Source organism: Gossypium hirsutum, chromosome A12 (assembly GCF_007990345.1).
Source record: "Gossypium hirsutum isolate 1008001.06 chromosome A12, Gossypium_hirsutum_v2.1, whole genome shotgun sequence".
Lineage (NCBI taxonomy): Eukaryota > Viridiplantae > Streptophyta > Magnoliopsida > Malvales > Malvaceae > Gossypium > Gossypium hirsutum.
In genome coordinates, this window is record NC_053435.1 from 8181893 (window position 1) to 8209583 (window position 27691).

Sequence of the window (27691 nt, forward strand, 5' to 3'; positions counted from 1 at the left end):
ATTAAAAAAAAAATTGCAATTCGCTATTAAAAATAACTTCATGGAATTGTAAGAATTAGGAAATTTGCTACTGCAAAACATCGAAGCCTCTGCTGTAATTTCACCCAAATAGCAGCTCTTTATGCCATCCAGTAAGCTGCTTTCCTTCAATGCTCTTTGGCTTCATCTTTGATTCCGTTTGGTGCTCCAATTTTACTGATTCGATATGCTGCTTATCGCCTCAATTTTGCTGCTGTGTCGTGCTTCAAGTTGCTGCCATTTCTGCTTGCTATTTCATTAATTTTGCTGCCTTCACCACCTCAGTTATTGCGGTTAATTATCTCCAAAATTGCTGCTCTAAGATGCTGCCAATTGCCGATCATTACTCCTATATATTGTTGTTGTTAGTCGTTTCAAGTAAGGGGCCATTAAAATCGGTTCAGTTGCTGCAATTTTTAATGTTATTGTGACTGGCTACTAGATTTAAGGTTAATTCTTGTTTCGGATTAACTGGTTAGTGGTGGAGTTCTGTTCCATCAGTTAATTTGATTAAAATTTGATGTATCCGTAGATTCTTAAAATTAATTAAATAGCTAAAATTTGTTTAGAATTAATCGACTAGATTAACTTGGGTTGTTTTTAAGCTAAGAGTAACTAGAATTCAGGTAGCTTAATTTTAAATTAGTCTAACTTTTAATTTGACGGTTTAGGTAAATTAGTATAAGCATATCGATAATAATTGGGCTAAATAGAAATAACTAAATTGAATTTGGTGTAGCTCAAGATAACTTGTTGAGTTAAATTTAAATTAATTAACTGTGAGAGGCTAAGTTAAATGTGGTGGAATTTTTACATTAATTTGCTTATATTAAAGTTTATTTAATTCGAATCATTGCAAATTGATTTGATAAATTAATTTAATTTGAGTTATGTTTAGATTAATTTGCATATATTAAAGCTAATTTATTTGAGTTGATACATGTAGAGATGGTGTAGGATAGTTAGTGTTCAACTAAAAAGAAATACAACTTGATCACCAACGTGTTCAAGATTTGGTGAAACGAGATCATCATCTTCGACACATCCTCAACCGCATGTTAAACATAGTGAAACCAATGGTTTCTTAAAAACGTTGCTGCAAAGGCCACCGGTCAACAACTTGCCCAAGTCATGGCTTCTAACCACCGACGACAATGAGGCAAAAGACGATCTAGGATTTTGGTTTGATTACGTGGCAACGTCTCTCTGTGAAATCGGCTTGTATCCAAAATTTTCTAAAAATTAATTGGCCCAACTCCTTAATTTTTTTTTTTCGAAAATTGGCATATTCGCCTAATTTTCCCCTAAAAACGTCATAGTATGCTACAGAAAATGCAATAGTACAAGGCCATATATATAATTTTACCAAACAAAAGACACCATTGCACAGTCATCTCTCAAGCCATAGATCCAGTCCATGGGGTCTTAAAAGCCAACAATCGTTGACCTCTAAAAGACAAAAAAAAAAAGCTGAAGATGCTGAAGCAGCAATGGCATTGTATCGGCTATGACCGGTGGACTCAAGTACCATTGAGCTTTGTAGTGCTTCCTGATATCTCGATTGCAAGAAAATCCAATGATAGGCATTTTTCTATCGGTTATATATGTGCCTTCCTGACTACGGATGTTTGGATGTGTATGCATGAGAAATGATCCACAAAAAAATGGTTCATCTTTCGATATTCAATCTCTTGTTCAGATGCATTATGTTTAGTTTTCAGATTTGAACTTTCAAGTGTAAAAATACTAAAAGTTCCAAATAAAGAGTAGGAGTTCCTGTTCCTCAATTTCATGAAAGTTAAAAATATTATTAGTTATCTATTGATAGCTGCAGAAAAATGGCATTTCAGGTGTACCAAAGCTGAAGAGATCAACAGCCTGCCAAGATTTCAGCAACCTAATTGATTCTCCAACGATTGGGACGGTGTACAAAGGGACATTGAATTATCTTTGTGTTGTGCCATTGAATTACATATGTATATACATCTCCTAATTGTATCTTGTACAAAATAATGAGACATCTGCCGATACATCCCTAAATCAACACATTTTACATGCCAAATATTGTTAAAGAAATATTTTGTTTTATTGATTTTTTTTTGTCAACAAACAACTGCGGCAGAATATTTCTAGGTAAATTAGATTGAAAATATAAAGAAAAAAAAGAGAAGAGTTGCATTGATTGATAGATGTTTCCAATACAAGAAATTCAAAAAATTAAGAAATAATGGCAAATAAAATTACAGCCGCCTTGAATTTGGGACAACTCCAGTCCAATCTGAAATCTAGCTTCGTCTTCCTTGTTCAAGGAACAATTACGAGTGCAAAACACAATTTGGAATTGACCCGAAATGACCACACTTGAATCACATCACCTACCTTCAAGTCATTACCTTCTACCACTGATTTCCACCCAGTTACTAAGACATAGAGGGAGCTGAAACCGCCTGTTGGCTTTGGCATGTCCCATATTCTCAAACTCATGTCCCTGGTTTTCAAACATGGCTCAATCACCAATGCTTCTATCCCCTCCTTGCTGCTTTGTTTCAGCTCTTCATCTGTAAGAAACTCGACCTCGACTTGATTCATGGGTATGGAGAGACGTCCGTGGTGCTTGCTCAAATCAGTTTTGTAGAGTGCCTTTTGTATAATTAGTTTCTCCTCGCTTCCATCCATGCATTTGATCATCTCTTTGAACCTTTGGGGCAAACAGGGTTGAGCCCCAAAAGTAGCCTCGTGCTTGAGCTTTTTCCTTTTCTGTTTCGGCATCGGCTGCTTTGCTCTACTTGACTCAACCCTTTCTTTTCGTTTCTTTGAAGAACCAGCTGGAGGCTGGTTCGTAATCACGTCTTCGTCGATGGCAGCAATTATAACATCAGTTCCAAATATTCTCACAGTTGTATAGTTTGTGGGTCGGGTATCAACGCCAGACGAGTTGTTGTCGTCAATTTTGTTCAACCCTTGTTTCAGTTTCAGTCTCATCGTTTCTTCGTCCAACCTCTCTACCAAGGCAGCCGCATCTAGCAAGCACTGGAAGGGACTCCGATCTTCATCATTTTCCTTTAAACCCATCGTTTCTTCTTTTCTTGACTACGTACAATGCAGTGAAAAGGGCAGAGAAGAAGAAGCAGAAGCTCTATAAAAAGTGAAATAAACCGACTTAGATCATATCAATTCTCATCAACATGAGAATTCCTATTTCTTTTGGAGTTTGAAAATTAAGTTTTCCTATACCTACGAGGATTCTCAGATCGTTTTTCAACTTATAATAAATTTGGAAAACCCAAATAAAATAAAATAAAAATCCCACTTATACACTAACTAAGATAAATTTACTAGTGTAGATTTAAAAAAAAAAAGCAAGATATTTACAAGATTAAATAGTTTTGTATAAGCTGAAATTTGTAATAAAGGAAGACTTAGCCTTATCTTCAACGTAATAATTTTGAACTAATTCAGTTTGACTTAATATTTACTCGGTTAAATTTCTCAATTAGTCCCTGTACTTTACCAAAATTTTAGACTTAGTCCTTGTATTTTTCTAGTTGGTCAATTTTAGTTGAAATTTTACTCCTAACCCAAACAATAACGGTTAAATCCGTTCGACTACTAGCCATTTACTATGTGTGTAGTCTCGGTAGAAGCCTATGGATACTAATTGGGCTAAATAGAAATAATTCAATTGAACTTGATTTGAGTTAAATTTAGATTAATTAAATAATTAAATTGAATTTGTGTAGAATCATTAGTGCTCGAATAGTGATTAAATTGAAAATATGTTTAAACTAGATTGATAAGCTATAAAAGTAACATATTTTAATCCCACTCTTAATGCGTTTTTGGATGATTAATTGTACAAATTAGTGAACTTGATGCTCCTGATCCTTTAAATTCATGTTTCTATACTTAGGTGAGCATAGCGGAGTGAAAGTAGTGAAAAACAAGCGAAAACCGGACAAAAAGAATGTAAATGATGTTATAAGATGATATTAGTTACCTATATAAATGAATATATTGTTATGTTGACATTTAATATGGAATGTATTCTTCGTTGTTTTGAGAGATTTTCGGGTTTGAGTATAAACTTCAAAAAATCATGCACTGTGGGGTTTGGTGTGAATGAAGAATTTCTGTATTGCATGGCAGCTTTATGCAAATGTAAGATAGGGGTGTTGCCTATCTGTTATTTGGGTATACCGTTAGGAGCGGATCCGAGGAGAGTTGCTTATTGAGCGGTTGTAGTTGAGAGATTTAGAAAGAAATTGTCGGGTTGGAAGTGTAGAGCTATGTCATGGGCTACTAGGATTGTATTGATAAATGCAATGTTATCGACTTTGCCCATTTACTTCATGTCACTTTTTCAGGCACCGGTGTCAGTTATTAAAAAAAAGAGATAAAATAACGAGAAGCTTCATGTGTGGTAGCTTTGATGGAAAACGGAAAATGGCGAAAGTTAGTTGGAAATAGATATGCAAGCCAACTAAAAAAGGTAGAGCCGGAGTGGTTAATCTTGCGATAAAAAACAAAGCCCTGTTAGCAAAAATGGAGATGGCGTGTTGCAGTTGATAGAAAGGCATTGTGAAGAAAAGTGATTTTAGCTAAGTATGGCACAAATGTGAAACAATGGCGATTTAGTGCGAGCAAAATGAAAAAAAATGTCAACGGTCTGGAGAGGGATAGTGGAGAATTTGTTAGATGCTAGAGTGGCTACTTGGATGGGAGATAAAGATTTTAGTTGGAAGATAGGGAATAGAAAGGCTATGTTGTTTTTGGTGGATAAATGGAGTGGTAATGGTACTTTAAAACAGGATTTTCCTAGACTTTTTCGTTTAGCTAAAATAAAAGAGGTTCGATTTTTTATTACTCGTTCAATAATGGTTTTTGTAATGTTAAATGGGAAGAGTTATTTGTACGACCTCTATTGGATCGAGAATTGGAGATTCTTTGTCATCTCATTGAAAGGGTAAGTTGCGAGGTCTTGGTCCCGAGGTGGAGGATCAGCTATTATGGGCGCACGATGTTAAAGATGAGTTCTCGGTGAAGCAATTATCTAAACTACTGCTTGAGGGAGAAGGGGATGATTCCATTTTTGCCTTTAATAGAATATGGAAATTAAAAGTCCCTCCTAAGGTGTGTAACTTTCTTTGGTTGCTAGCTATAGACAGAGTTCCTACAAAGGATTTCTTAATAAAGAGAGGGGTGAAAATACAAGCCATATTGAATGTGTGTCCTTGGTGTAATAGGGAGCTGGAGAGGGCGGACCATTTGTTTTTTAAGTGTAATTTTATTGATAGGTTTTGGAAGAGGATTTTTAATTAATGGGACGTTGGATGGAAAGTGGTGAACAACTTCGAAGAATTTTACTCGTCATGTTTCAAAGTGAAGTTTGTTGGTTCTTGCAAGAGTCTGTGGCTGATTGCAATTGCGGCGTCTTGTTGGTCTATTTGGCTTGCGAGGAATGAGATAGTGTTTGAAAATAAAGTGTTGTCGATGGCTACGCTAATCTTTCATTCCAAGATGAGGGCATTATTATGGGTAAGAGCTGCTTTCAACGAGTGCATAATTCAAGAGAGATTATGGTGGTTTTGTCCGTATAAGTGCAGTCTTTCTAAATCTGGCTCAAGAGGTTGGTGTTATCCTTCACATGGGTGGCTAAAATTTAACGTTAGTGGAACTGCTTCTGAGAGTGCTTCAGGCTATGGAGGCGTGATGAGGGACAAGGAAAGTAGTGTTAGAGCATTATTCTCGAGTCCATGTGACGCATGCGTTGGACATTTTTATTGAGATAGGTTGGAAGGGAGGTTCATTAATTGTCGAAATGGGCTCAAGGGTGGTTTATAAATGGATTTTAGACAAAAAAAAAAAGAAACCATGGTCAAAACAAGCTATATTTGCAGACTTAGAAAGGAGGATTGCCTGTGTTGGAAAGATATCGTTTTTAATAGCTAATCTGAACAGTAATGAAATGGCAGAAACACTAGCAACTGCTGGAATGAGTAGGCAATGTTTGTTTAAGGCTTGGTGGTGAATTGGGTCTATTTTTTTTAGGATGTTTGAGAATATGGGTTTGCTATTGTATGAGTCTATATGGTGTTTCAATGTTTGGTTGTTGTTCCTTTTGATCAAAGAGTGATCCTTTTTTAGGGGATTTCGGTTTGTTTGGTGTTTGGAGGGGCTCTATTTTGTAAGTGCTTTTTGATATTCAGGGTTGTTTGATTGATTGGGGGTAGGTGTGTTTTTGTATGTTATTTACTTCATTGTGGTAGTGTTCTACCATTATTGAGTAAAAAAAATATGGAATGTTTATGTATAAGAAAGTATGAAATAGGCAAGATTTGGGTTGAAATGGTATGAAAATTTGCAGTAGATTGAAATGGTGTTTTAATGGATTGTTTGGATAATATATGTGAAATACATATGAGTATTCATTGGAGAGGACATGATTTAGATGTATTTGGTTGTGATTGAATTGGTTGAAGATTGGTTTTTGAATTACTTGATGTCTAAGATTGCAGGGAATAGTAAACTTGATGTTTAAGGTTCATTTTGAGTCCACACGTCCAAACACACGGGCGTGTGACTGGACCGTGTGAGACATACGGCTAACACATGGGTGTGTGGTTTGGCCGTGTGTCCCCTGTAACTTTAAAATTTCAAAACAGAATGCTCAGGTAATTTTACACGGACAGAGACACAGGCGTGTGTCTCAGCCGTGTGAGGCACACGGCCTAGCACATGGGCGTATAGCTGGCTGTGTAGCCTAAGTCAGAGAGTTACACATGGTCAGATACGACTTGAGGCAAGAGCGTGTCCTATAGTCACACAGGCGTGTCTCTTGACCACACTGGTGTGTGTGCCCTGTATCTAGGAAAATTTTTAAAATTTCACGAAAAATTTCTACAGTACACGATTTGGTCTCGATTTGTTTCTAACTCAAATTTTAGGCCTCGAGGGCTCAAAAGAGGGACAATATGATTAAATTATGATGTGTATGTTAAATGATTATGTAATGTTTATATTTGATCTGAAAAGTCCAGTAATACTCTGTACCCCTGTTCCGGTGACGGATAAGGGTTAGGGGGTGTTTCAGGCCAACTCAGTTAGGAATTAACTGTGTTGGCAACATTGTACCGAGAGATGTGTCAAGTGACGCAATCACAGAAAATTAAAATTGGTGATTGTATGCTCCTACTGCAATCATGGACGTGGTATCGGTTGCCATTTTTACGTCCTCGAGTTGACTACCCGTATACATTTCTACTCGTAACAAGGTAAAATTTATTAGATAATATATTTACTATAATAATTTTTTTAAAATTTAAAATTTTAAAGTTAACATATTATTTCAATAGGTGGAACCATGGGCCGAGTTATGTGGGACTACCGGAAGAGCTTCAAGATATACGACTCTAATTACATCAACGATAGAAAGTTAATGTTAGCATTTCTGAAATTTTAATTATATAATATTGATGTAAGGATTTAAAATTTATTAGTAAGTATATAATTGAAATTATTATTTTGTACTATAGTTTGAATGGACGTCATACTCCAATTTGATAATTCAAGCATGCATCCCATCCGAATTCTTAGTGAATCCCAACATCTGGCACGTGAAGGTGCCATTGGTAGTTTATGCTACGATGGAGATGCATGAATTTGATCGAGTTATGCAGCAGTTTAGGTTTAGGGAAATGATTTCACCGCCACCCCAAGACATTGGAGACCTGCACAAGATCGACTTGTAGGGGAGAACCTAGAAAGACTAGGCTAAATTCCACAAGCAATATATCAACATTTGGGAGCATAGGTTTGACTTTTTGCCTAATCACGAAAGCATTATTGCTCGTGAATTAGTTGTCAATCCATTGTACATGTCATGGTTTAGACACCATGAAAAGCCATATCTACTATTGGAGGAGGCGAGGCGTAGGCAACTTCATTTGAGGAGGCCACAACGACTACCTAGGAATCCAAGGTCTAGAGCAGGTGCTGAAGCAGGTCTATCATCAGCACCAACACAACAAGAGACACCACTGTCCGCACCTTCTCCTAGTCAGTATGGCTCGACTTATTTTGGTTCATGTATGTTATTTGCACCACATTTGTTCATTGTTTCAATGCCTTCTGCAGGTATAAGGTTTTTTGCACCACCTCCGTCCCTAGCATATTACAGTCTGATGACTTCAACGTATCCACCGACGATGATGTATCCGCTGTCGTTGATGTATCCGTCGATGATATTTGTGCCACCAACGACATTTCCACCATATTTTATGCCACCAGTGTTTGGGACACCATACATTTATACGTCGTTAGTGTCACAAACACCTCGGGCATCATTGTTCTACCAAGGTGGATCATCTTTGCAAGCACTTATTCCTAGAACAGAGGAGAAACGATGGCAATATAGGAGCACACCTCACTCAACAACGGATGACAGAGATGAAGATGAACACGAAGAAAAAACCCGTCTCACAATCGACGAAGATGAAGAAGAGGATGAAGAGTCGGAACCACAACTTATACGAAGAATAAATTTGTCTCACACTGACGCCCATCTAGTCTAGCACACATTCGGTCCGACCAGGCTGATGATTTTTTCCTTTCTTCTCATGTAAATCTTAATTGTAAAGCTAAGTTTTCCTCACCCGAATCCTTCAAATGATATTTTTGCAAGCCATGCTTCTGAGGCAAAAGGTTTGCATATTGTGAAAAGTTTTCCTCACGCGAGAATCCTTTAGATATCCAAGGATTCCCAGATAATATTTTCAAGGCACGCGAGTAGCTTTTGCAGCATATTTACTTATTCTTATTGTCAACCCCCCTTTCGCAATGTCTACCTCAAACACGAACATAATTAAGAATTCAATCAATTAATCAATCAATTGTGCAATTCAATCGAATACAATTATAACTAGAGAATGTGTACATAAAAGTAAAGTTATAATGTGTACATAAAAGTAAAGTTATAATATTGATACATAGACTGATTTTTTTGGTCCTATTTTTATTTTTTTATTATAATGTTTACTTCAAATAGTTAATATTGTTGATTACTTTGATAAAAAAATTTATGTGAATTTTTAAACAAAATATTGTTCTAACAAAAAATTTTCTTTTGCATGATGTGCTGGAATAAACTTTTTTTTAAAATTCCACTTTAGCTACATAAATTATCTAATAAATTTACGTCTATTGGAATTTTTTTTTCTTACATGATCACCATATATTTAACAAAAAAAATTAAAATATTACTCCAGCAAATTTAATAAAAAATTTATTGGTGTTAAGATTTAGAGTTGAATTGTTAAATTCAAAAACTTGAGGGTTTTAACCCTTAAACAAGAACATTATTAAAATGGCCTAAATCCTAAACATTTATCCAATGGACCCTAATATGCCTCTTAAAAAACATAAAAGAAAAACCCTAAATTAGTTTAAGGGAGAGAATGAGAAAATGCGTCTAGCTCAATGTGTTTTCTTATAAAGTATATTGAAAATGCGTCTACATTTCAAAAATCGACCCAATCCCACAAAATTTTAGAAAAAAATATAATCCCATAAATATTAAAAAAATTGACATTTTCTCTTAAATAATTACCTTCCATTATTTCGTAATTTGTACTAATTTCTCCATAATTTGTGTTGTTAGTTAATCAAGTCCATATATTTGACTATAATCATTTCCATATTCATATATTATATTAATTTCTCTAAATTTTATGATGTTGACTAATCAATTATGTAATGTATTGCTCATTTTATCGTACTTTACAACAATCAGTTTTATATATTACCTATTTCTATACATTAATGTAGTCAAAATACTAATTAATGCAAATTCTTCTAGGTTCCAATTAATCCTATTTTTCACTCTAAATATTGCAAATCTCATTCCGAATAGAGAGAATAAAATTCGACTTTTCCATTAGAATTATCTTGAATTGTATCATTCGGTTAGGTACAACCGTTTACTCGAAAAGTAAAAGAATTTGAACAAAAATATAAACTCAAAAAATAGACTTAAATATAAAATAAGGCTTGCTTTCTAAAAAGGTCGGGTCTCGGGTAAGGTTTTTTAGCCTAGGCTCGGCTAGTCCGAATCTGTCTAAATTTTTTTCATGCTACTATTTATTGTTGTTTTGCTGTCATTTTGCTATTATATTGCTACTATTTTTGTTGTTATTGTTTGGATATTGTATAACTCTTGTTTTTCTTGTTAACTTTACTCTATTTAGAGGCATCTGCTTGCTAAGTTGTAATTATTTTAGTGAATTTTCAATTTGTTGAGAAGCATTTAGTTTAATGTTTTTAATATATTTGACATATTATATTTTTAAAATTTATTTTTATATAAAAAAAATTAATATAAGTTGGACTCAATTTTATTTTTTTTATTTGGGTTGAGCTTGATCAAAATTTTAGGTCCATCCCTTAGACTAAACCCAGGCTTAAAAAATAACCTAAAATTTAACATCAATCCAACGCAACCCATAATCAACTCTACTTAACACGTACAACTAAGTGAAAATATTGGAGTTTGCAATGTTTGCTTAAATTTTTCAATATTCCGAATTAGTTTACATGCTCCTATATTAACAAAATTTTCACTCGTGCTTTTTTTTGCAGATTTTTTTCATATATAATGCAAAGTACGTGGCAAAGAAGAAATTTTCATCACATAGATCACAACGTGGGCAAAGAAGAAATTTTCATCACATAGATCACAACGTGGGCAAAGAAGAAATTTTCATCACATAGATCACACAAACGAGAATTAAAGGTAGTATATTCTATTGTTTGGATTATTATTGTTAAATAATTGTTTTTTTATCTTTTAATTAATTTATTTATTACTTAATTTTTTTTTATAAAAAAATTCCACTATGTTTTTTAAATATTTTATTTTACCATTTTGTGCATTTAACTTTTTTAAAATATTTGACTTTATATCAATTTTATTCCAGATTTTTAATGGAATGCCATCATTTAAAAAATTGCTAATTTGTAGCAAAAGATAGAGATGTAAAACAACTTATATGAAGAGCAGAGCAAGAGAATGGAGGAAGAAAAGGGAAGTTTCTAAAGAAGTCCCTATATATTTTAGAAGTAAATTGTATTTCGTCCTACTTTTATTGTTTTTGTACAAAGTTACCTTTTAATATAATTAACATCTTTATATCTTATTAATAAAATAAGTAGAGTTTAAGGTTTGTATTACGTATTAGCAAAATTAGTAAACATTAACTTTTTCATCCATTTTGAGATAATTTAATAAATAACGTAAATTTAAGGATTAAACATTATATGATAATGATGATGATGATATATTTTCAAGTGAATATTTTCACTACTATTTCCTTGCAAAACATATGACAACATGAGTATTTCTTTCTTTCTTTCTTATATAAGATAGCACAACTAGAACAAGTTAAAGCCAAATGGCTCCCAAATTTTATAATAATAAAAATTCATTAGTGAATCAAAGAATCATGTTCCCAAATGTCATAAAAAAAATTCAAAGGTAAATAAAAAGAATAAAAAACTAAGCAAACAAACTTTTACACACCATTGGATCATAAACTTAGCAAATAGCCAATTTTCAAGTTGCGATTACATATTGGATGTACTTAAGCAAACAAGAAACAAAAATCATTAGTATTTATCGAAGAACGTTGCATTTTAAATATTAATATTTATTGTAACATTCCTAACACTCATTGAAATGAGAATAGTTTTATTTTGAGTTTGCACTTGTTAGAATTTTTTAAATAGATTAAATATTTTTTTTAAATCAGTGACGAAGGTAATTGAATATTATAAGACTTTTGAATTTAGAGAAATTAATTTAGGATATTGACTAAATAGTAAAAGTATAAGAAATGTTGGGCAATAGTGTAAAAATTAAAAATAAGAAATTACTAGATTAGATGGATAAAAAAAAAACGAGGAATGACTAGAAGAGAATTTTAATAATGAAAAGTACATGGGAACGTGAATGAGATTGAAAGTGATTTGGGACCATTTGTTTGAAATGATTGTGGTTAGATTTTTCTTTAATTAAATATTAGTAATAAATTTAATGTACAAAAAAAGAATTTTGATAGATTTTTTATTGAAAAGATGTAGAAAAAGAAAGAAAAGAAAGTCAACCATCATCATCTTTTTACCTTCTCTCCCACGTCTCTCACTTCCATTTTTAACAAGTTTTTAATTTCTTCCATTTTGGTCCCTTCTTCCATTACCAACCCTTTCAAGCTTTAACTTCCAATTTCCTCCATGGATTTTTAGTGAAATCCCAAGAACAACTTCATGGCAAGTTAAGTCGTTTGTGAAGTTAGCTAGAATACATATTTGTGGGAAGAGAAAAGAAAAGTTAAGGATTTGAGAAGGAAGGTAAGATGATGAAGTTTTTTTTATTTAGGATTTCATGTCTATTTCATCTAAATGCGTGGGAATAGTATGTAATTGTTGTTTTGGTATTAAATATTGTGAATGCGTTTTAGGTTATTGAAGAGAAAGATAAAAGAAGTGAAGCACAGATTAGGGATAAAGGCAAGGGAGTTGCAAAAGAGTGAAGAAGAAGAGAATGACTCATCCAAGTATTAGATTGTAAGTATATCAATAATTTTACTTGTTTAATTAAACCCTAAATGGAAAACTTGATAAATTGGTTTAGTATCATACATGAGAATTATCTGTATATGAAAATGATTGTTTATTTTATGGAATTTATTTGAATGTGAAATTGTATTCTTATTATGAATTGAAAAGTGTATGTGTAGTGAAATTGGTGAGAAGAACTAAATTGCAAATAGTGTAAAAGTTAGATGGGTGAAATAGATGATGATATGAAGTATTTAAGTGAAATATAAAATGTTGAAAATAGACATCAAGTGAAATTTGATGATTGTTGATTTTATATGGATAAGGACTAAATTGTAAAAATAGTAAAGTTTGAATTGTTTTATTTGTTGAGAAAATGTAAATAAATTGTATAGTTTAAATGCCCAAGTAAATAAAATGAGAACTAGGAGGATATAAGTGGCATGCCATTAGTAAAATTTTTATACACGCAAATGATAGTGGCATTATGGTGCATGTTTTAGTAGCACTATGATGCAAGTGACAATAGCACACTCGTGCAATTGACAATGGCACTTCAGTGCAATCTATTGACTTTTATCCTATGCATCCTATGGAGTCTACAATTGGGCAATAGATTTTTAAGGTAAGTGATTACAATGATGATAATGGTAAGTAACTCAAAAAGTTGTTAACTTAGTACCTCATTATAATTATTAATGAATTGAATTCATGTGTGATGATATTGATTTGTAAGGTATATATATATATAGTAATGGATTAATTTAAAATGCAAAGTTTAACTCTTGATATACTTACATGAACTTAATGCGTTGTTTCTTTAACGCATAGGTGAAGATTGTTTTGAAACTTTAGAGTGAAGATCAATTCTGACTCATCTCAATACAAACTGAGGCTTGGAAGAGAGTATGTTTTGATTTTTGGCAATAATTGATGGCATGTACATAGGGTCATGTTAACAATGTTTTGGATGAACTTTCATGGAAACATTTGATAGTATTTGATTCTTCATGCAAATTTTGTAAACTTGGACTTGTTTAATTTAGTTTTAAGTGGCATTATATGATGTCTTGATGGGGAACCATGTGTGATAATGTTTAGGAAGTGTTGTGGAATGAATTAAAAATGTTTAGATTTTGTTTTAAGTGTTTCAAACATGTTCTAGACAATCTACCTCAGGTGTCATGACCATCCAATACTCAATGTCACAACATTAGCTCAACGTCGCAATATCCGACCCGTAGTGTCGTAACATTGGAGCATGGGAGTCTCTAATGAGTAATCTATTTTGGGTGTCGCGACACTCATACCCCAGTGTCGTGACATTGACTCTGTTTGTCCTGTTTTGATTTGAATAGGCCTGATTGGCCCCCGATTGAAACTAGATTTTAGGGAAAGCTTAGAAATATTTTGAATAACTCCAAAGGAATCTAACTATGTTAAATCAAAGCTTCAAAATTTATGATCGAATTGAGTAACTTAATGTATTAATGTGGCATTCCTTGCTTGTGAGAAATCGGTTCACTCCAAGTAAGGGATGTTACATTTATATCTATATGTATATGATAATTACTTTTGTGAAAATTTTAGTTTCATTTCTCTTTTGATATTAAAAGCAACCAAATCTTCTATAATAAACCATTAATAAACCATATAAATAAGTTATCATAATTAGGTTTAAGGGTGATTCAATTGAATCAAGGTGTAATAAAAATGAATTTATTATAATTTTATAAAAAAAATCCATATTAACAAATGTTAAATGAACTTGTAAAAACAAAAATTCTATAACAAAGACAATATTACAATGTATTTTTAGGTAATCTTATATTTTGTTAACCAAACACTTGAATAGTATATTCCAATCAAATGAATCAAATAAGCAATCTTACATTTCATCCGTAATTTTATTTCAAAATGTAATCTAAGATTCAATGAACCAAACACACCCTAAACGCTTTGAAAGTTAGGCTACTCTATTGCGAAAGAAGCCTGAGTATGCCATGACGGATCCCTTTTTCAAAGAAGAGATGACATGAATGACCCCTTTACTTTATCAAATCTTATCAGGTGCGAACATTTTGAGGCTCTGCGTGAAGTTAGAAGATAAAATATGAAGATAAAATTGAGCACCTAGTAGACGACACTTCGAAGGTTGTCTTCTAAAATGAGTCTGACCTCCTCTCAACAACTGATTTTTGAGTGTGTTAATTTTACAGGGCCCGATCTCACCAAATTGGGCTACTTTTAATTATTGTAGCCTGTAAAAGTAAGAATGTTGGAACCATCAGTTGAACAATTCACGATTTTTTCATTCTTGAATTTGGTAGAAAAAGCCAATTGAGGTAAATGTGAGCAGACTGATTACCTGTTCTCAAAGCATGTTTGAACACAATACCATCAAACCTATCTCATTAGGTTAGACACAAGATGATCAGTACCTGTAAAAAAAAAACGCAACATACCGAGGAATTTTGGCTAAGAGATACGAATCCCCTCACCTCACGTGTTACCGGCCATAGGAATAAGTGTTGTATAAATGGAAAATGCAAAAGAAAAGAGAACCCTTAAACCCTACTACTGTCATCTCTTTTTTCTTTCGATACAATAGAATAGCAGGCAAAGCATGGCCATGGCTTTTGCGACCTTCAATCTATCTCCTTCTCTAAGATTTGTTAGCAACAACAAAGGCTTTTTCGATTCTCAATTATCCAACTCTTTTTTATTATCACATTTGTTCCTTGGGACTTCTTTCTCGGTGCCGACTCTCAGTTTCTCCACCATTCATCAAACCTCGCGTCGCCCCCACATCAACGCCTCACCATGCTCCTCTACTTCCTTCAGATGCTTTGCCCAGAAATCACCGGTTGATGGCCTCGGCAGTAACGGCGCTTCCGGTAGGATAACAACTGCTCTATTTTTATCTATTACACATTTCTCCATTTTTCTTGCTTTTAGTTCGAATTTTCGTTTTATTTACTCAAGGAAAAGTTATGGATTATTTCCGTGAATAGCTTTTTCTTTTGACCTTCTATTATTAAATTGTGATTTGGTGAGATTTGATGTACTGTTCGCACATGTTTGCATTACTTTACCAATGTGACTGACTACTGGGAAATGAAGAAAAGGGGTTGAATTGAGTAAAATTTCTCAAAATCTTGTTATTTGCCACTGCTACAGAGAGACTGGTTGTGCTAGTTATTGGTGGAGGAGGAAGAGAACATGCACTTTGCTATGCATTGCAGCGCTCTCCTTCTTGTGATGCCGTCTTCTGTGCACCAGGCAATGCTGGTATTTCCAGCTCTGGGAATGCAACTTGTATTCCTGAGCTTGACATTTCTGATAGCTCAGCTGTAATTTCTTTCTGCCGCAAATGGGGTGTTGGGTTAGTTGTTGTAGGACCAGAGGCTCCCCTTGTTTCAGGTCTTGCCAATGATTTGGTAAAGGTCGGAATTCCAACTTTCGGCCCTTCAGCTGAGGCTGCTGCTTTGGAAGGTTCTAAGAACTTCATGAAAAGCATATGTGACAAATATGGAATTCCTACTGCTAAGGTTTGTTCCACAATACATTCTTGCTAAATTTTAATTTGCTGACATTTTTTCCTCTATTCTTTTGTGAGTACATATTGTCGCGTAGACTTTACATGGTGAACTTGTTTGCTACCGTATTAATTGCATAGTGTTATCACCTTTAGTTTGGTTGTGCGAGAATAGAAAAGGCCTTATTAAGCTGAGCAAATGTTCTTGATTCTTACCGCATCATAACGTTGTGATTTTTTATCCTGTTTTTTGCTTATGTTTATGTTTAAATTTTTGGTGCAGTATCAAACATTTTCAGATGCATCAGCTGCAAAGCAATATATTAAAGAACAAGGAGCACCTATCGTTATCAAAGCAGATGGCCTGGCTGCTGGAAAAGGAGTTATTGTTGCCATGGCACTAGAGGAGGCATATGAGGCTGTTGATTCAATGCTTGTTGAGGGTATTTTTGGTTCTGCTGGTTGCCGTGTCATTGTTGAGGAATTTCTTGAAGGAGAAGAAGCATCATTCTTTGCCTTGGTGGATGGAGAGAATGCCATACCACTGGAATCTGCTCAGGACCATAAACGGGTCGGAGATGGTGATACAGGTCCTAATACTGGTGGGATGGGAGCATATTCTCCTGCACCAGTCTTAACGGAAGAACTTCAATCTTTGGTCATGGAATCCATTATTCTCCCAACAGTGAAGGGTATGTCAGCAGAGGGATGCAAATTTGTTGGTGTCTTATATGCTGGACTAATGATCGAGAAGAAGTCTGGATTACCTAAACTAATTGAGTACAACGTCCGCTTTGGAGATCCAGAGTGTCAGGTCAGTTACAGGCTATTGGTTGGTTTATATGCTTGATTTAGTTTTAAAGTTAAGCTTTTAATATTTTTAAACCTTCGACCAGGCATTATAAACACCTTGGAACACTATGTCAATTATATGAATTTTGTGTGTTCACGGTATCTGTAACTGCATTCTGTTAACTTAAGGATTTAGTGCAGCCCTTTTTGTTACGTTAAGTGAGAACTTGATTAGCACTTTAGCAGTAAGCTCCTCAATGTAATGCTGGGAGGTTTATTTCTTTATATGTTAGTTCTGATATCTGTTTCTCCATATTAGGTTAACAATTTTGTGTTATTAACAATGACGTGTGGGTAATTGTGTTACCTTGGAATTAAGGAAAAGATAAGACAGGAAACGTTACAAGGGAAAGGCATAAGAATTTGTACTCATCCGCTATGCTATTTATTTGCCTTGCTTCACTTTCTCTTCTCTCATACCTTTGCTTGTTCAGTTCTTCTATGATATTATTGCTGGGATCCAGTCCTTGGGATAGTGGTCAGTAGTCTGATGCACTTTAGTGGTGCACATATCAACCATCATGTAGAAAACCAGATACCTGGGAATCACCGTTGGATAATTTTATGACATGTTCCTTTAGAACCCTAGGAACAACCTGGCAGTTCTAACACTGTATTCCTTTATGTATAACTACTTTGCTTACAAACAATCTTGTTCCGAACTCTCATTTATTACAGTTGTGGAATACATTTTTGAGATTAATTATCTAACTGATAGCTTTGAAGTAATTGGTAGATTAAAATTTTGGAGTTATCTGAAATTACAGGTTTCATTTAGTCAGTGTTTGTGCATTGGAGTTATTTTGAAGGGCCTGAAAGTCATATGATACGAAATAACTAGTAGTATTTCTTTTCTTATCCTAGTGAACAAGGTTAGAAACAAAATGATGGTTGGAATTTGAAAGTCTCTAGTTTTGCAAACTGACCATGTGACAGAAGGCCTAAAGGATGAAGAAGTTGATATTGGACATTAGATTGCGCTTACATCACATATGATAAGTATAAGCTTTCCATTAGACTGTTATTATCCTCGGCTAATTTTTACTTATGGCATGCAGAATATTGTTAGTTGGGGCATAAATTGATCTTAGATTCATAAATTGTTTTGATGGGTTTTCCACACAGGTTCTGATGATTCGTTTGGAGTCTGATCTTGCGAAAGTTCTGCTAGCAGCTTGTAGAGGAGAGCTGAAAGGGGTGTCACTAAACTGGTCCCCTGGGTCTGCCATGGTGGTAGTAATGGCAAGCCAAGGTTACCCTGGCTCCTATGAGAAAGGGACTGTGATTCAGAGCCTCGAAGAAGCTGAAAATGTGGCTCCTTGTGTGAAGATATTCCATGCTGGAACTGCACGTGATTTGGATGGAAATTTCGTTGCCACGGGAGGCCGTGTTCTTGGGGTTACTGCTAAGGGTAGAGATCTTAAAGAAGCACGGGATAGAGCATATGATGCAGTTGAAGAAATCAAGTGGCCTGGAGGATTCTACCGGCGGGATATCGGATGGAGAGCACTTCCTCAGAGTGAATTTGCTAGAAATGCCTAGTTATTTCACATTATAATACTCTGGACTACTTGACATCTTATAATGTTGGATGCTTTATAACTGGCTCTTACACTAACTGAAAATTGAAGTCACCCATGAAACAGAGGTAAACGAAACTTGTCTGACTCACCCTTATTCTGAATTTCCAGATTATATTTTCTTCATATATATATATATGGTACTGTCCTTAGATTTTGTTTAGTTGTAAATTAACAATCTTGTTGTATAGATATATAATAAGAGAGAACATAAAGGATTTGGCAAAAGAGGAATATGTATGTGTGTAAAAAAACAAAAAACACAAAAAAAGAAGCAAATATTAAAGCAGGTCGACATAAATGAAATACCAATATAAGATCTAATAACTCAACAGCTTACTTTTATTTTATTTTATTGAAGGCTTCAATTTAATCATTCTTCTAAGTTTAGTGCAATAAAGACGGATCAAGTTGTTCTTGATCATATAATTTATTAATCTTAGTTCTTCGGATTAAAATAATATTTAACCAATGATTTTTTCATAAGTACTATTTATCGATAATTTAATAAAATATATAAATAATTTTACTAATTAGATTTTTATTGTGTTGCCATACACTTAAATTCAAATTTTTATGAGTTATTTTTTATTTTATTTTTTAAAACTAAATTAAATTACTTATATAACCCTTCAAATATATGTTTTTTGTTTTAAAATTTTGGTTATTTAGTAATTTTTTAATTAAGTTGGTACATAATTGATTTACGATTTAGAAAGATTAAATGATAATAAAGATATATTATAAATGAAGAGGCATCTGCTCAAATCGATGTAAAATTATGAAGAGGCATCTGCTCAAATCGATGTAAAATTAGAGTGGTTTTCACCCTTCTCAAAATCATATTTCATGCTCATTTATATAGATTGTTGTGTAAAAACTTTTGGTCATATAAAAAAGTTAAAAAAAATGTGTAAAACAATTTCAATTGTATATAGGTGTAAGTGGAGACATCTTCTTTATAAATTTAAAGATACAATCACAAGATAAGTAAAAAGGTATTATGAAACAAATGTAATTATATAAAACCAAAATGAGATTTTAATAAAATGATGAAGTTAAAAGATTAAATATTATATTATGTTTAATTTCCATATATTTTTTTTAGGGTAAACCATACTTATGGTCACTTTAAAATAAGATCTGTTTTATTTTGGCCACTTTAATTTCTTTTTTCAATTTAGTTAATCTAAATAAAATAATTGTGTGAATTACTTGCAACAGTTAAATTTTCATTTTCTTTAAATGGATTGCTAATATAGCACATTAGCACATTAAGTGATTAACACGCGATATATTTTGACTACTTTTAACTAAAGTTTAGGAACGTCTCTATAATTATTTCAAAACTTTTTCTCTCTAGAGAGGTTTCGAATTTTAGTTAAAAGTTAAAAGAAAAAAATGTTAAATATCAATCAGGGTTAATGTGTCACATTAATAATCTGTTAAAAAATATAAAATTTAACTAAAATTTTAAAGTAATTAAATTAAAAAAAAATCAAAATAGCACATCATTAGAGTAATATCTCTTTTTAAAATTGACACCAATCGAATCAATTATAAGGGTTTACAACCAATTGAATAAATGACGAAAATAAATTTAATACTTCAAAAATGCTTAATGAAAGTAGATTGGCAACTGAGATACCAGGTGAGGTCTGTGAAGTTTAAAGAACGCCAATGTTGAAAGCACAGTTAAAAAAAGGTGTGAGAGAAAGAGAAAGAGAAAGTCACATTATCAATAGAATCTCTAATCTCACTATTTCAGTCAAACCCCATTTTTACTTCTATCTCTCTCAACTCTTTCCCCCCTTAGCCTCTCTCTTTTTAACTATTCTTTTCTTTTTCTTTTCTTTTCTCTATCAAGCAACCCCTCTTCTATTATTTATTTTCTTTCTGGTTTTAGGGTATGTTGTTGGAATTTTCCAACGTGAAACTCTCGCAGTTTCCATCCACCTCGAAATAGAACCAAGGGATTGGCATTTTCGGCTTCATATGGCATGACCGTCGTTTCCATTCGTTTCTTCTGCTTCCCTATCTGCCCCAACTATCTGCACTGCCTAAAACGTATGATTTTTTTTAGGTCTAATTTGTTGTAACATTCTTTTTCCATTTTTGTTTTTTAGTCCATTTGCAGTTGTGGGATCTAATTTTTTTTCCTTGAATTTGAGGATACTTGTCCAATTTGAACTATATTTGGGTTTTCAGTGTTGTCAGTTTGTGAAAATTGGTTCATTTTGTCGTTAATTTGAGCTAAATTGATGTCTATTTCTGCTTGTTTGTGGAAAACGAGTATGAAATTTGCCTCCATTTGATATTAATTTGAATATTTACGCTTGTATAGGTTTCTGATCTGCTCAGTTTTGGTAAAAAATGCTTAAAAAGAAAAAAGAGAAAAAAGATAAGTGTGTATGCTAGTTTTTGTTCGGTTTTGACGAGTTGAGCTGTTTCCAAAATTTGGATTAGGTTCATTTACGGAAATGATTGAAAGAATGTTGCTTTACTTGGACTGAAGTTTGGTTTGAATAAACAAAACATGTATAGGGTTGAAAAGAGTAATGCACTGAGCAATGGCGCTAAGGGTTCCTGCTCCAAAGGCGGCTGAGATTGCTATAGCGTCCATTGGATGTGGATATGATATCGGTACAGATATTAGGCTGAAATACTGTAAAGTGGATTCTAAAGATCCATGTCTTATTGAGATCGATGAAGATGGAGGCCGTGAGATTGTTTTGCCTGGTGGAATTTCAGTACCCAACATGTCCAAGTCAATAAAATGTGATAAAGGGGAGCGCACACGATTCAGGTCTGATGTTCTCTCCTTCCAACAGGTAATTTTATTCTTTGTCCGACGCTTTCCTATCAGTTTATTCAGCTTCTATGTGTTTTTCTTTGCGTACTAACCCATTCAAACTGGAAAACCACTAGATACCTGCGTAGTAGCTGATATAATCTATTTCTATCATCAAATTAGTATTTCAATGGTTGTGGCATTAGTCAACTATTGTGGACGATGTATAAGAAATGGCAGTCATGTTTGCAGTTTGATTCTGTTTTTTCAGTGTTTGTAATGAGAGTCTGCTTTTTTTCATTTCATTTCTTTTATTTTCTCCAGATGTCAGAGCAGTTCAACCAAGAAATATCTTGGACTGGAAAAATACCTTCAGGCCTCTTCAATTCCATGTTTGAATTCTCTGGTTGTTGGCAAAGAGATGCTGCCAATACTAAGACACTTGCTTTTGATGGGGTGTTCATCACCCTCTACTCAGTTGCACTGGAGAAATCTCAAATGGTGCTACGTGATCATGTCAAGAAAGCAGTCCCATCTACATGGGAACCTGCAGCGTTAGCAAGGTGAATTTCTACACATTTGATCTTTGATCTCTGGCGCCAGAGTTCTTAAATAAGACCCTGGCATCTAGTAGTGTTGTTTCCTTCATTTGATAAATTGGGTGTCAGCAATTCAGCCTATGCTTATTTCTCTCCCTTTTCATTGAATTTTTCTATCACATGGAAAATAATGTAATGATCAAGTTCCAAACTTTTTGGTTCCGGTTCAGCTTGTATATGCTTGATGAAAATAACTAGAATGCTATTATGTTAGTTGGTATAAATCTTCTGATTTCCACGCCCTGCTTTATTTTATGTTCTTTACTTTCTGCTGTATGGTATTTGAGGTCTGCTATATAATTTTGGTGGCATCCCAGGTTTATTGGCACTTATGGCACCCACATTGTTGTTGGTGTGAAGATGGGAGGGAAGGATGTTATTTACATAAAACAGCAGCATTCCTCAACTCTTCAACCTGCTGATATCCAGAAAAGGCTGAAGGATATGGCTGATAAGAGGTTTTTAGATGCCAATGAACATTATGGAACTGTGTCTGAGCAAGTTTTCCAGAGCGACAAGGTTTGCAATAGAACTATCAATAATACACTTCAAATCTGTAGTTGTATATCTTGATGAATCATGTCTACTGTTTTGATGGAATGAACTCAATTTATGGGTTCCATGAGATACCTTTCAAGCAGGATGTTATTTTGGAAATTGTTATGAATTGTTGCATGTTGGCTTCTAAATTTGTTTTTAGTTCAGAAGGGAGATTTCTTTTTCTCTCTTAATATGCTAAGTTATAGTCCAGCATCATATTGGTATTTCATGACTGCTTGTGAGATACCAGTTAAATGGTTATCAGAGAAAGTCTGCTATTGTTTTAAATGTTTAGGGTTTGGACCAGGACTTGGAGTTGAATCTGTTTTTGCTTTACCACTGTTTGATGAGAATGGTGTTTTTTTGTCTTTCAATTATGTTAGTAGTTTTGTTTTTGTTTGATATTACTTTGACACACTATGCTTTAATTGCTTGCCGTAGGTTAGTAGAGTTATATCTCTCTGTCCGTGTGTTCTGATCTGCTTCCATCTTTAATAGTGGAAGTTATCTTTTTAGTTTGTTATTGGGTTTAATTTTTGTGCCAGTAGTTAATTATGAGTGGAATTATTGGCATTATTTGTGATGCTTTATAAGGTATCTTATCTAATCATCTCTATTCCAGTTTGAAATCAGGGAGCAACGGCTAAGGTTTGCCCATAATAGTCCATCAAGTTCATATCCGCATAAAGAGGTTTGTGTTCTGATTTTCATATAGTGTGGTTAGTGAACAGTTAAAAAGTGTAAAGGTTAATTTTTTCCCCAATATCGATGATGTTAAAAATTGTAGGATATTCTAAGCATTTACAAAAGGAGAGGTGGAAGTGATAATAGAAACCTATCTCATAATGATTGGTTACAAACAGTTCAGTCAGAGCCTGATGTGATTTCAATGTCCTTTATCCCAATTACTTCTCTGTTGAATGGAGTCCCTGGTAGTGGATTTCTGAGCCATGCCATAAATCTGTATTTGCGATGTAAGCAAGATCTATATCTATTGCACTTTGGTTTTCTACTTTTACATCTATATTGTTTCTTTCATTAATGGAATACATTTATTTTCTGGAAGGAGTATGTTTCAGGTTTTTATTTTTATTTTTATTTTTGCTTCACTAACCATCTTATTATTATGTTATAAGAATCAAAGTCATGAGTTCTGAGCTGATTTTGGTTGAATTTGAATTGTTAAATGACCATAAGTTTTCAGTAAATACAACATTGCATTAATAGGATGTGATCTTAGATCACTTTTATTGTCATGGAATCCTTAACTAGCGGTGCTTGAACCCAGAAGTCAGGTCGCATTTTATTTGATGTTGCCATGAAACAAGATCATTTGTTATTTCCTTCATTTGCCCACTGCTACAAAGTGCAAATGATATTTCTTTCTTTTATGGCAAACAGTCTCTATGCATGTTTCATCCATAAGCTGTTACTCTTACAGATAAACCACCGATTGAAGAACTCCACCAGTTTTTGGAATTTCAACTTCCAAGACAGTGGGCGCCAGTTTTCAGTGAGCTTCCTCTTGGCCCACAACGAAAGCAACAAAGCACTTCATCTTTGCAATTCAGTTTCATGGGGCCCAAGCTTTTTGTGAACACTACTCCGGTAAAGCATTTTCTAACGTTGGAAATTTTTTGTTTGATGCGTCTGAGTGTTTGACCATGTAGGTTTCACCCATGCATGTATTGAGTAGTTCTTAAACTTACAAAACATGTTGATGTGCTGCTGTTGAATTTATAGATGATCACTAGAGTCTCTTCAGCATTGTATGTTTAAAAGGTTATAACATTTTGTAATGAGACAAGATTTATCTATAATTACATACATATATATAGGATGCTTCAAGGGAACTCATATCAATGATACTTCATCTTCTTTAGGTATAGTAAAGAGAATAATTCAACTTTGTTCCATATTGTGGGTGTAATGTTGAGAACTAACATTAATTCTTGCATCGTTTAAGCTGTGGCCTTTTTTTGGCAATGTCTTATACCTTGTTCATGTTGAAAGGAAGGAACCATAGCTGATATCTAGTTTCATAACAGGTTGATGTGGGTAAGAGGCCAGTGACCGGCCTCCGACTATATCTAGAAGGTAAAAGGAGTAATCGCTTGGCCATCCACTTGCAGCATCTTTCCTCTCTTCCAAAAATCTTCCAACTTGTAGATGATCCAAATGAGAACTTCAGCCAAATGTCTCGTGATCGTAAATACTATGAGAAAGTTTATTGGAAGAACTACTCTCATGTATGCACTGCTCCTGTCGAGGCTGAAGAGGATCTTTCCATAGTAACTGGAGCACAACTGCAGGTTGAGAATCATGGTTTTAAAAATATTCTCTTTTTACGGCTACGCTTTTCAACTGTCTTGGGAGCTATGTCTCTTAAGCAGCCAGAATGGGATGGATCACCTGGGTTGGCAGCTAAGTCAGGACTCATATCAACACTAATTAGTCATCACTTCACAACCGTTCAGAGGCCAGCTCCAAGGCCAGCTGATGTGAATATAAACTCTGCTGTTTATCCTGGAGGCCCGCCTGTACCTGTCCAAGTTCCCAAGCTTTTGAAATTTGTCGATACAACAGAGCTGACAAGAGGGCCAGAAGAAACTCCTGGATATTGGGTTGTTTCGGGGGCAAGATTAGTTGTTGAGAAGGGAAGGATCCGTCTTCGGGTTCAGTATTCTTTATTGACTGCAATATTACCTGATGAAGATGGCTTAGAGGAGCAGTAGCAGATTTTTCTCTCACCTCTTATCACCTTGTTTTTCCTCGCACACCACGTATAAACAAATATGAATACGAAAAAAGAAGAGAGAATTGATGAAACATAAGCGGTCATGTTTACAGGGATAGAACTAGAAGGGATGGTTGAAGGTGATACGATGATTGGGTGTGCGTTGAGGATTTGTATCTTATAATGTAATTTTTTTTTCTTGTTTCTAATATCGGTTCCTCAAGTTGATGTATCTAGTAAGGTGTTACACGGACTCTCGATTCGGGTATATATGTGCTTTTTTATGTTTTATCATATATGCATTTTGAATCTTTACATCAGTGTGTGAATATACATTGGATACATGTATAACTGAAAAGTGTTTAGGTTAGGTTACGAGGAGTCCTATGATGCATGTCATTCTTGATCTGCATGTAATCTAATATCCTTTTTCACACCACAAACAGCCACTTAATCTGCCTTTATATGTTTCACATTGGCTTCATGTTTTCCCATTGAAGTATCTTCTTCTAAAAACTAGAACATATGTAATAAATTCATACGTTAGACTTCGAAGATATTGTGTTTATAAATAAGATTCAAGGTTTTAGATATAGTTAAAGGACATTATGATAATTAATAGGATTATAATTTCATAATAAGTATCGATGGGTGTCGAAATCGACAAAATAATAGTAATTAGCAGTATAGAGCAATAGGGTTGAATCTACAGGGATTGGTTATCTAATTTCGCCTTTTTTGTGACCTGAATCGATGTTAATAAAAATGGGGGTTTAAATTGGTTAAGATAATAAAAGAAGAAAATATAAAAAATAAAATAAAATAGATTCAAAAATGTAAAAAATAAATAAATTTAAGAAAATAAAATAAATAGAATAAACAAAGTATTTTTTTAAGCTTAGCCTTAGGCTCGGTGTACTCTAATCTTGAATTGATCCTTCAAATAGACTTTTCCTTCCAAGCAATAAACTGGTTATAACGATCAAGAACATCTCGATCACCAACTTTTCCTTATGTAATCAATCCTAATACGACCTGTAAACTAACTTTTGCCAAATTTCTAACTGCGATACATGTGTATGTGTTTGCAATTTAAGATTTCAACAGCCTTGTGATCTGAAAAGCCCAACTCGAATCAACGGCCTCAACCGCATGAGTCATTTAAATTCGAACTCTATCTCCTTTGACGGAATCCAACTGGCTTTTCCCACCTAGACATGTCAATTTGTTAGCAGGAATTCAAATACAATACGACCGATTCGTCTTCCTAACTATACGCTAAACAACCCCAACCCAACGTGTATTTTTTTGAATAGAAGTTGAATCAACTTTAAAGGACGAATTTGTACTATCCCATATACTAGAGAGATAGAAAATACTAAGTTTAGAGGTTTTTTTGAGTAGGCTCGTATCTCACTATTGTTTTATTAGAGCAAGTTTCGGGCTAAAGCTAAAAAGGGTTTAGTTAATCATGTGAAAATAGATTTGTGAAATTGTAAGTGATGGAAAGGGGAAAAGCCTTGGAAATCAATTAAACCAACAAGTTGAAAGTAAAAAAAAAAATTGAAATGGCTAGAATATAGCGGGAAAAAGTGTTTTCAATTAGTTATAGTCACTAGGTATTTATACACACTTTTAGTACTAAAATTTAGCTAACTTTTTCCTAAATATTATCACTAAATAATCCTAACTATTATCACTAAATATAATCACTAAATAATTCAAAATTTAAAATCAAATTTAAACTAGAATTTAAACTAATTACAGAATTGTAACAATATAAAAAATTCTTCAATCTTTATCTAGCCATTTTTTAAAAAAATCTTCAACTTTTCAATTTTTATCTAGTTATTTTTGAATCTTCAATCTTTCAATCAGGCCCTCCTCTTTATTTTTTGTTCCAATTTTGCTCCTTTTTACAAGAGTTTAAATTCAATACACTAACTTTATTCCTAATAAGAAAAATCTAAATTTGATAGCATTTTATTTGATAATTAACCAAAAATAAATATATTAAAAATACAAATTTATCTTACTCTTAAATATTATTTAACAGTAAAATTTCAACCAAAGTAACTATTTTTTGCTTGGGGATCAGTTTTCAAAGTACTAAGATATAATATTAGGACTTGTATGAACTTCTACTGTTATTATTGTAATTTGTATGGATAGGGGAGTTGGGAGGATTGATAGTTGAAAATCTGTTATATGTGTCAAATGCTTAATATGTCGTCATCTAAAAACAAATAAAGAAAGAAGACAAGGAATGGAGAATCCTAATGGAATACGACTTGGATTTCCACCAATGCCGCGTGCCATTCGCAAAGGTCAATGCCATAATGTCAAATGGCGCACACATACATATATGGTTTGGCATAATTATTTTTTTCCCTCTAACTTAATAAAAAAGTCATTTTAATTTTTTTT

At 33.7% G+C, this 27691-nt stretch overlaps 3 protein-coding genes and 1 long non-coding RNA gene across 5 annotated transcripts; 3 read left to right on the forward strand and 1 right to left on the reverse strand.

Annotated features, from left to right (window-relative positions):
- Positions 1–1836: 1836 nt before the first annotated feature.
- On the reverse strand, positions 1837–3090 carry LOC107920759 (B3 domain-containing protein At3g25182). The gene is made up of 2 exons (XM_016850609.1): positions 2398–3090; positions 1837–1896 (listed from the first exon to the last, which is right to left on the reverse strand). Exons 1-2 carry the CDS (start codon positions 3088–3090, stop codon positions 1837–1839), a joined length of 753 nt encoding a protein of 250 aa, XP_016706098.1.
- Positions 3091–12192: 9102 nt separating this feature from the next.
- On the forward strand, positions 12193–13764 carry LOC107939212 (uncharacterized). Its single transcript, XR_001695085.2, has 3 exons — positions 12193–12417; positions 12528–12633; positions 13459–13764. It is a non-coding gene; the product is annotated as an uncharacterized lncRNA (long non-coding RNA).
- A 923-nt stretch (positions 13765–14687) lies between these two features.
- On the forward strand, positions 14688–18723 carry LOC107928244 (phosphoribosylamine--glycine ligase). The gene is made up of 4 exons (XM_016859431.2): positions 14688–15524; positions 15808–16178; positions 16449–16979; positions 18143–18723. Exons 1-4 carry the CDS (start codon positions 15254–15256, stop codon positions 18557–18559), a joined length of 1590 nt encoding a protein of 529 aa, XP_016714920.2. The 5' UTR covers positions 14688–15253; the 3' UTR covers positions 18560–18723.
- A 1530-nt stretch (positions 18724–20253) lies between these two features.
- On the forward strand, positions 20254–25579 carry LOC107928254 (MACPF domain-containing protein At4g24290). 2 transcript variants are annotated; one of them, XM_016859442.2, is made up of 8 exons: positions 20254–20664; positions 21142–21428; positions 21713–21951; positions 22305–22506; positions 23150–23218; positions 23315–23501; positions 23969–24135; positions 24576–25579. In XM_016859442.2, exons 2-8 carry the CDS (start codon positions 21168–21170, stop codon positions 25260–25262), a joined length of 1812 nt encoding a protein of 603 aa, XP_016714931.1. In that variant the 5' UTR covers positions 20254–20664; positions 21142–21167; the 3' UTR covers positions 25263–25579. The 2 variants fall into 2 exon arrangements, with proteins under 2 accessions (XP_016714931.1, XP_040938549.1); XM_041082615.1 differs by having other exon boundaries at positions 20310–20664; positions 20942–21428.
- Positions 25580–27691: the final 2112 nt, after the last annotated feature.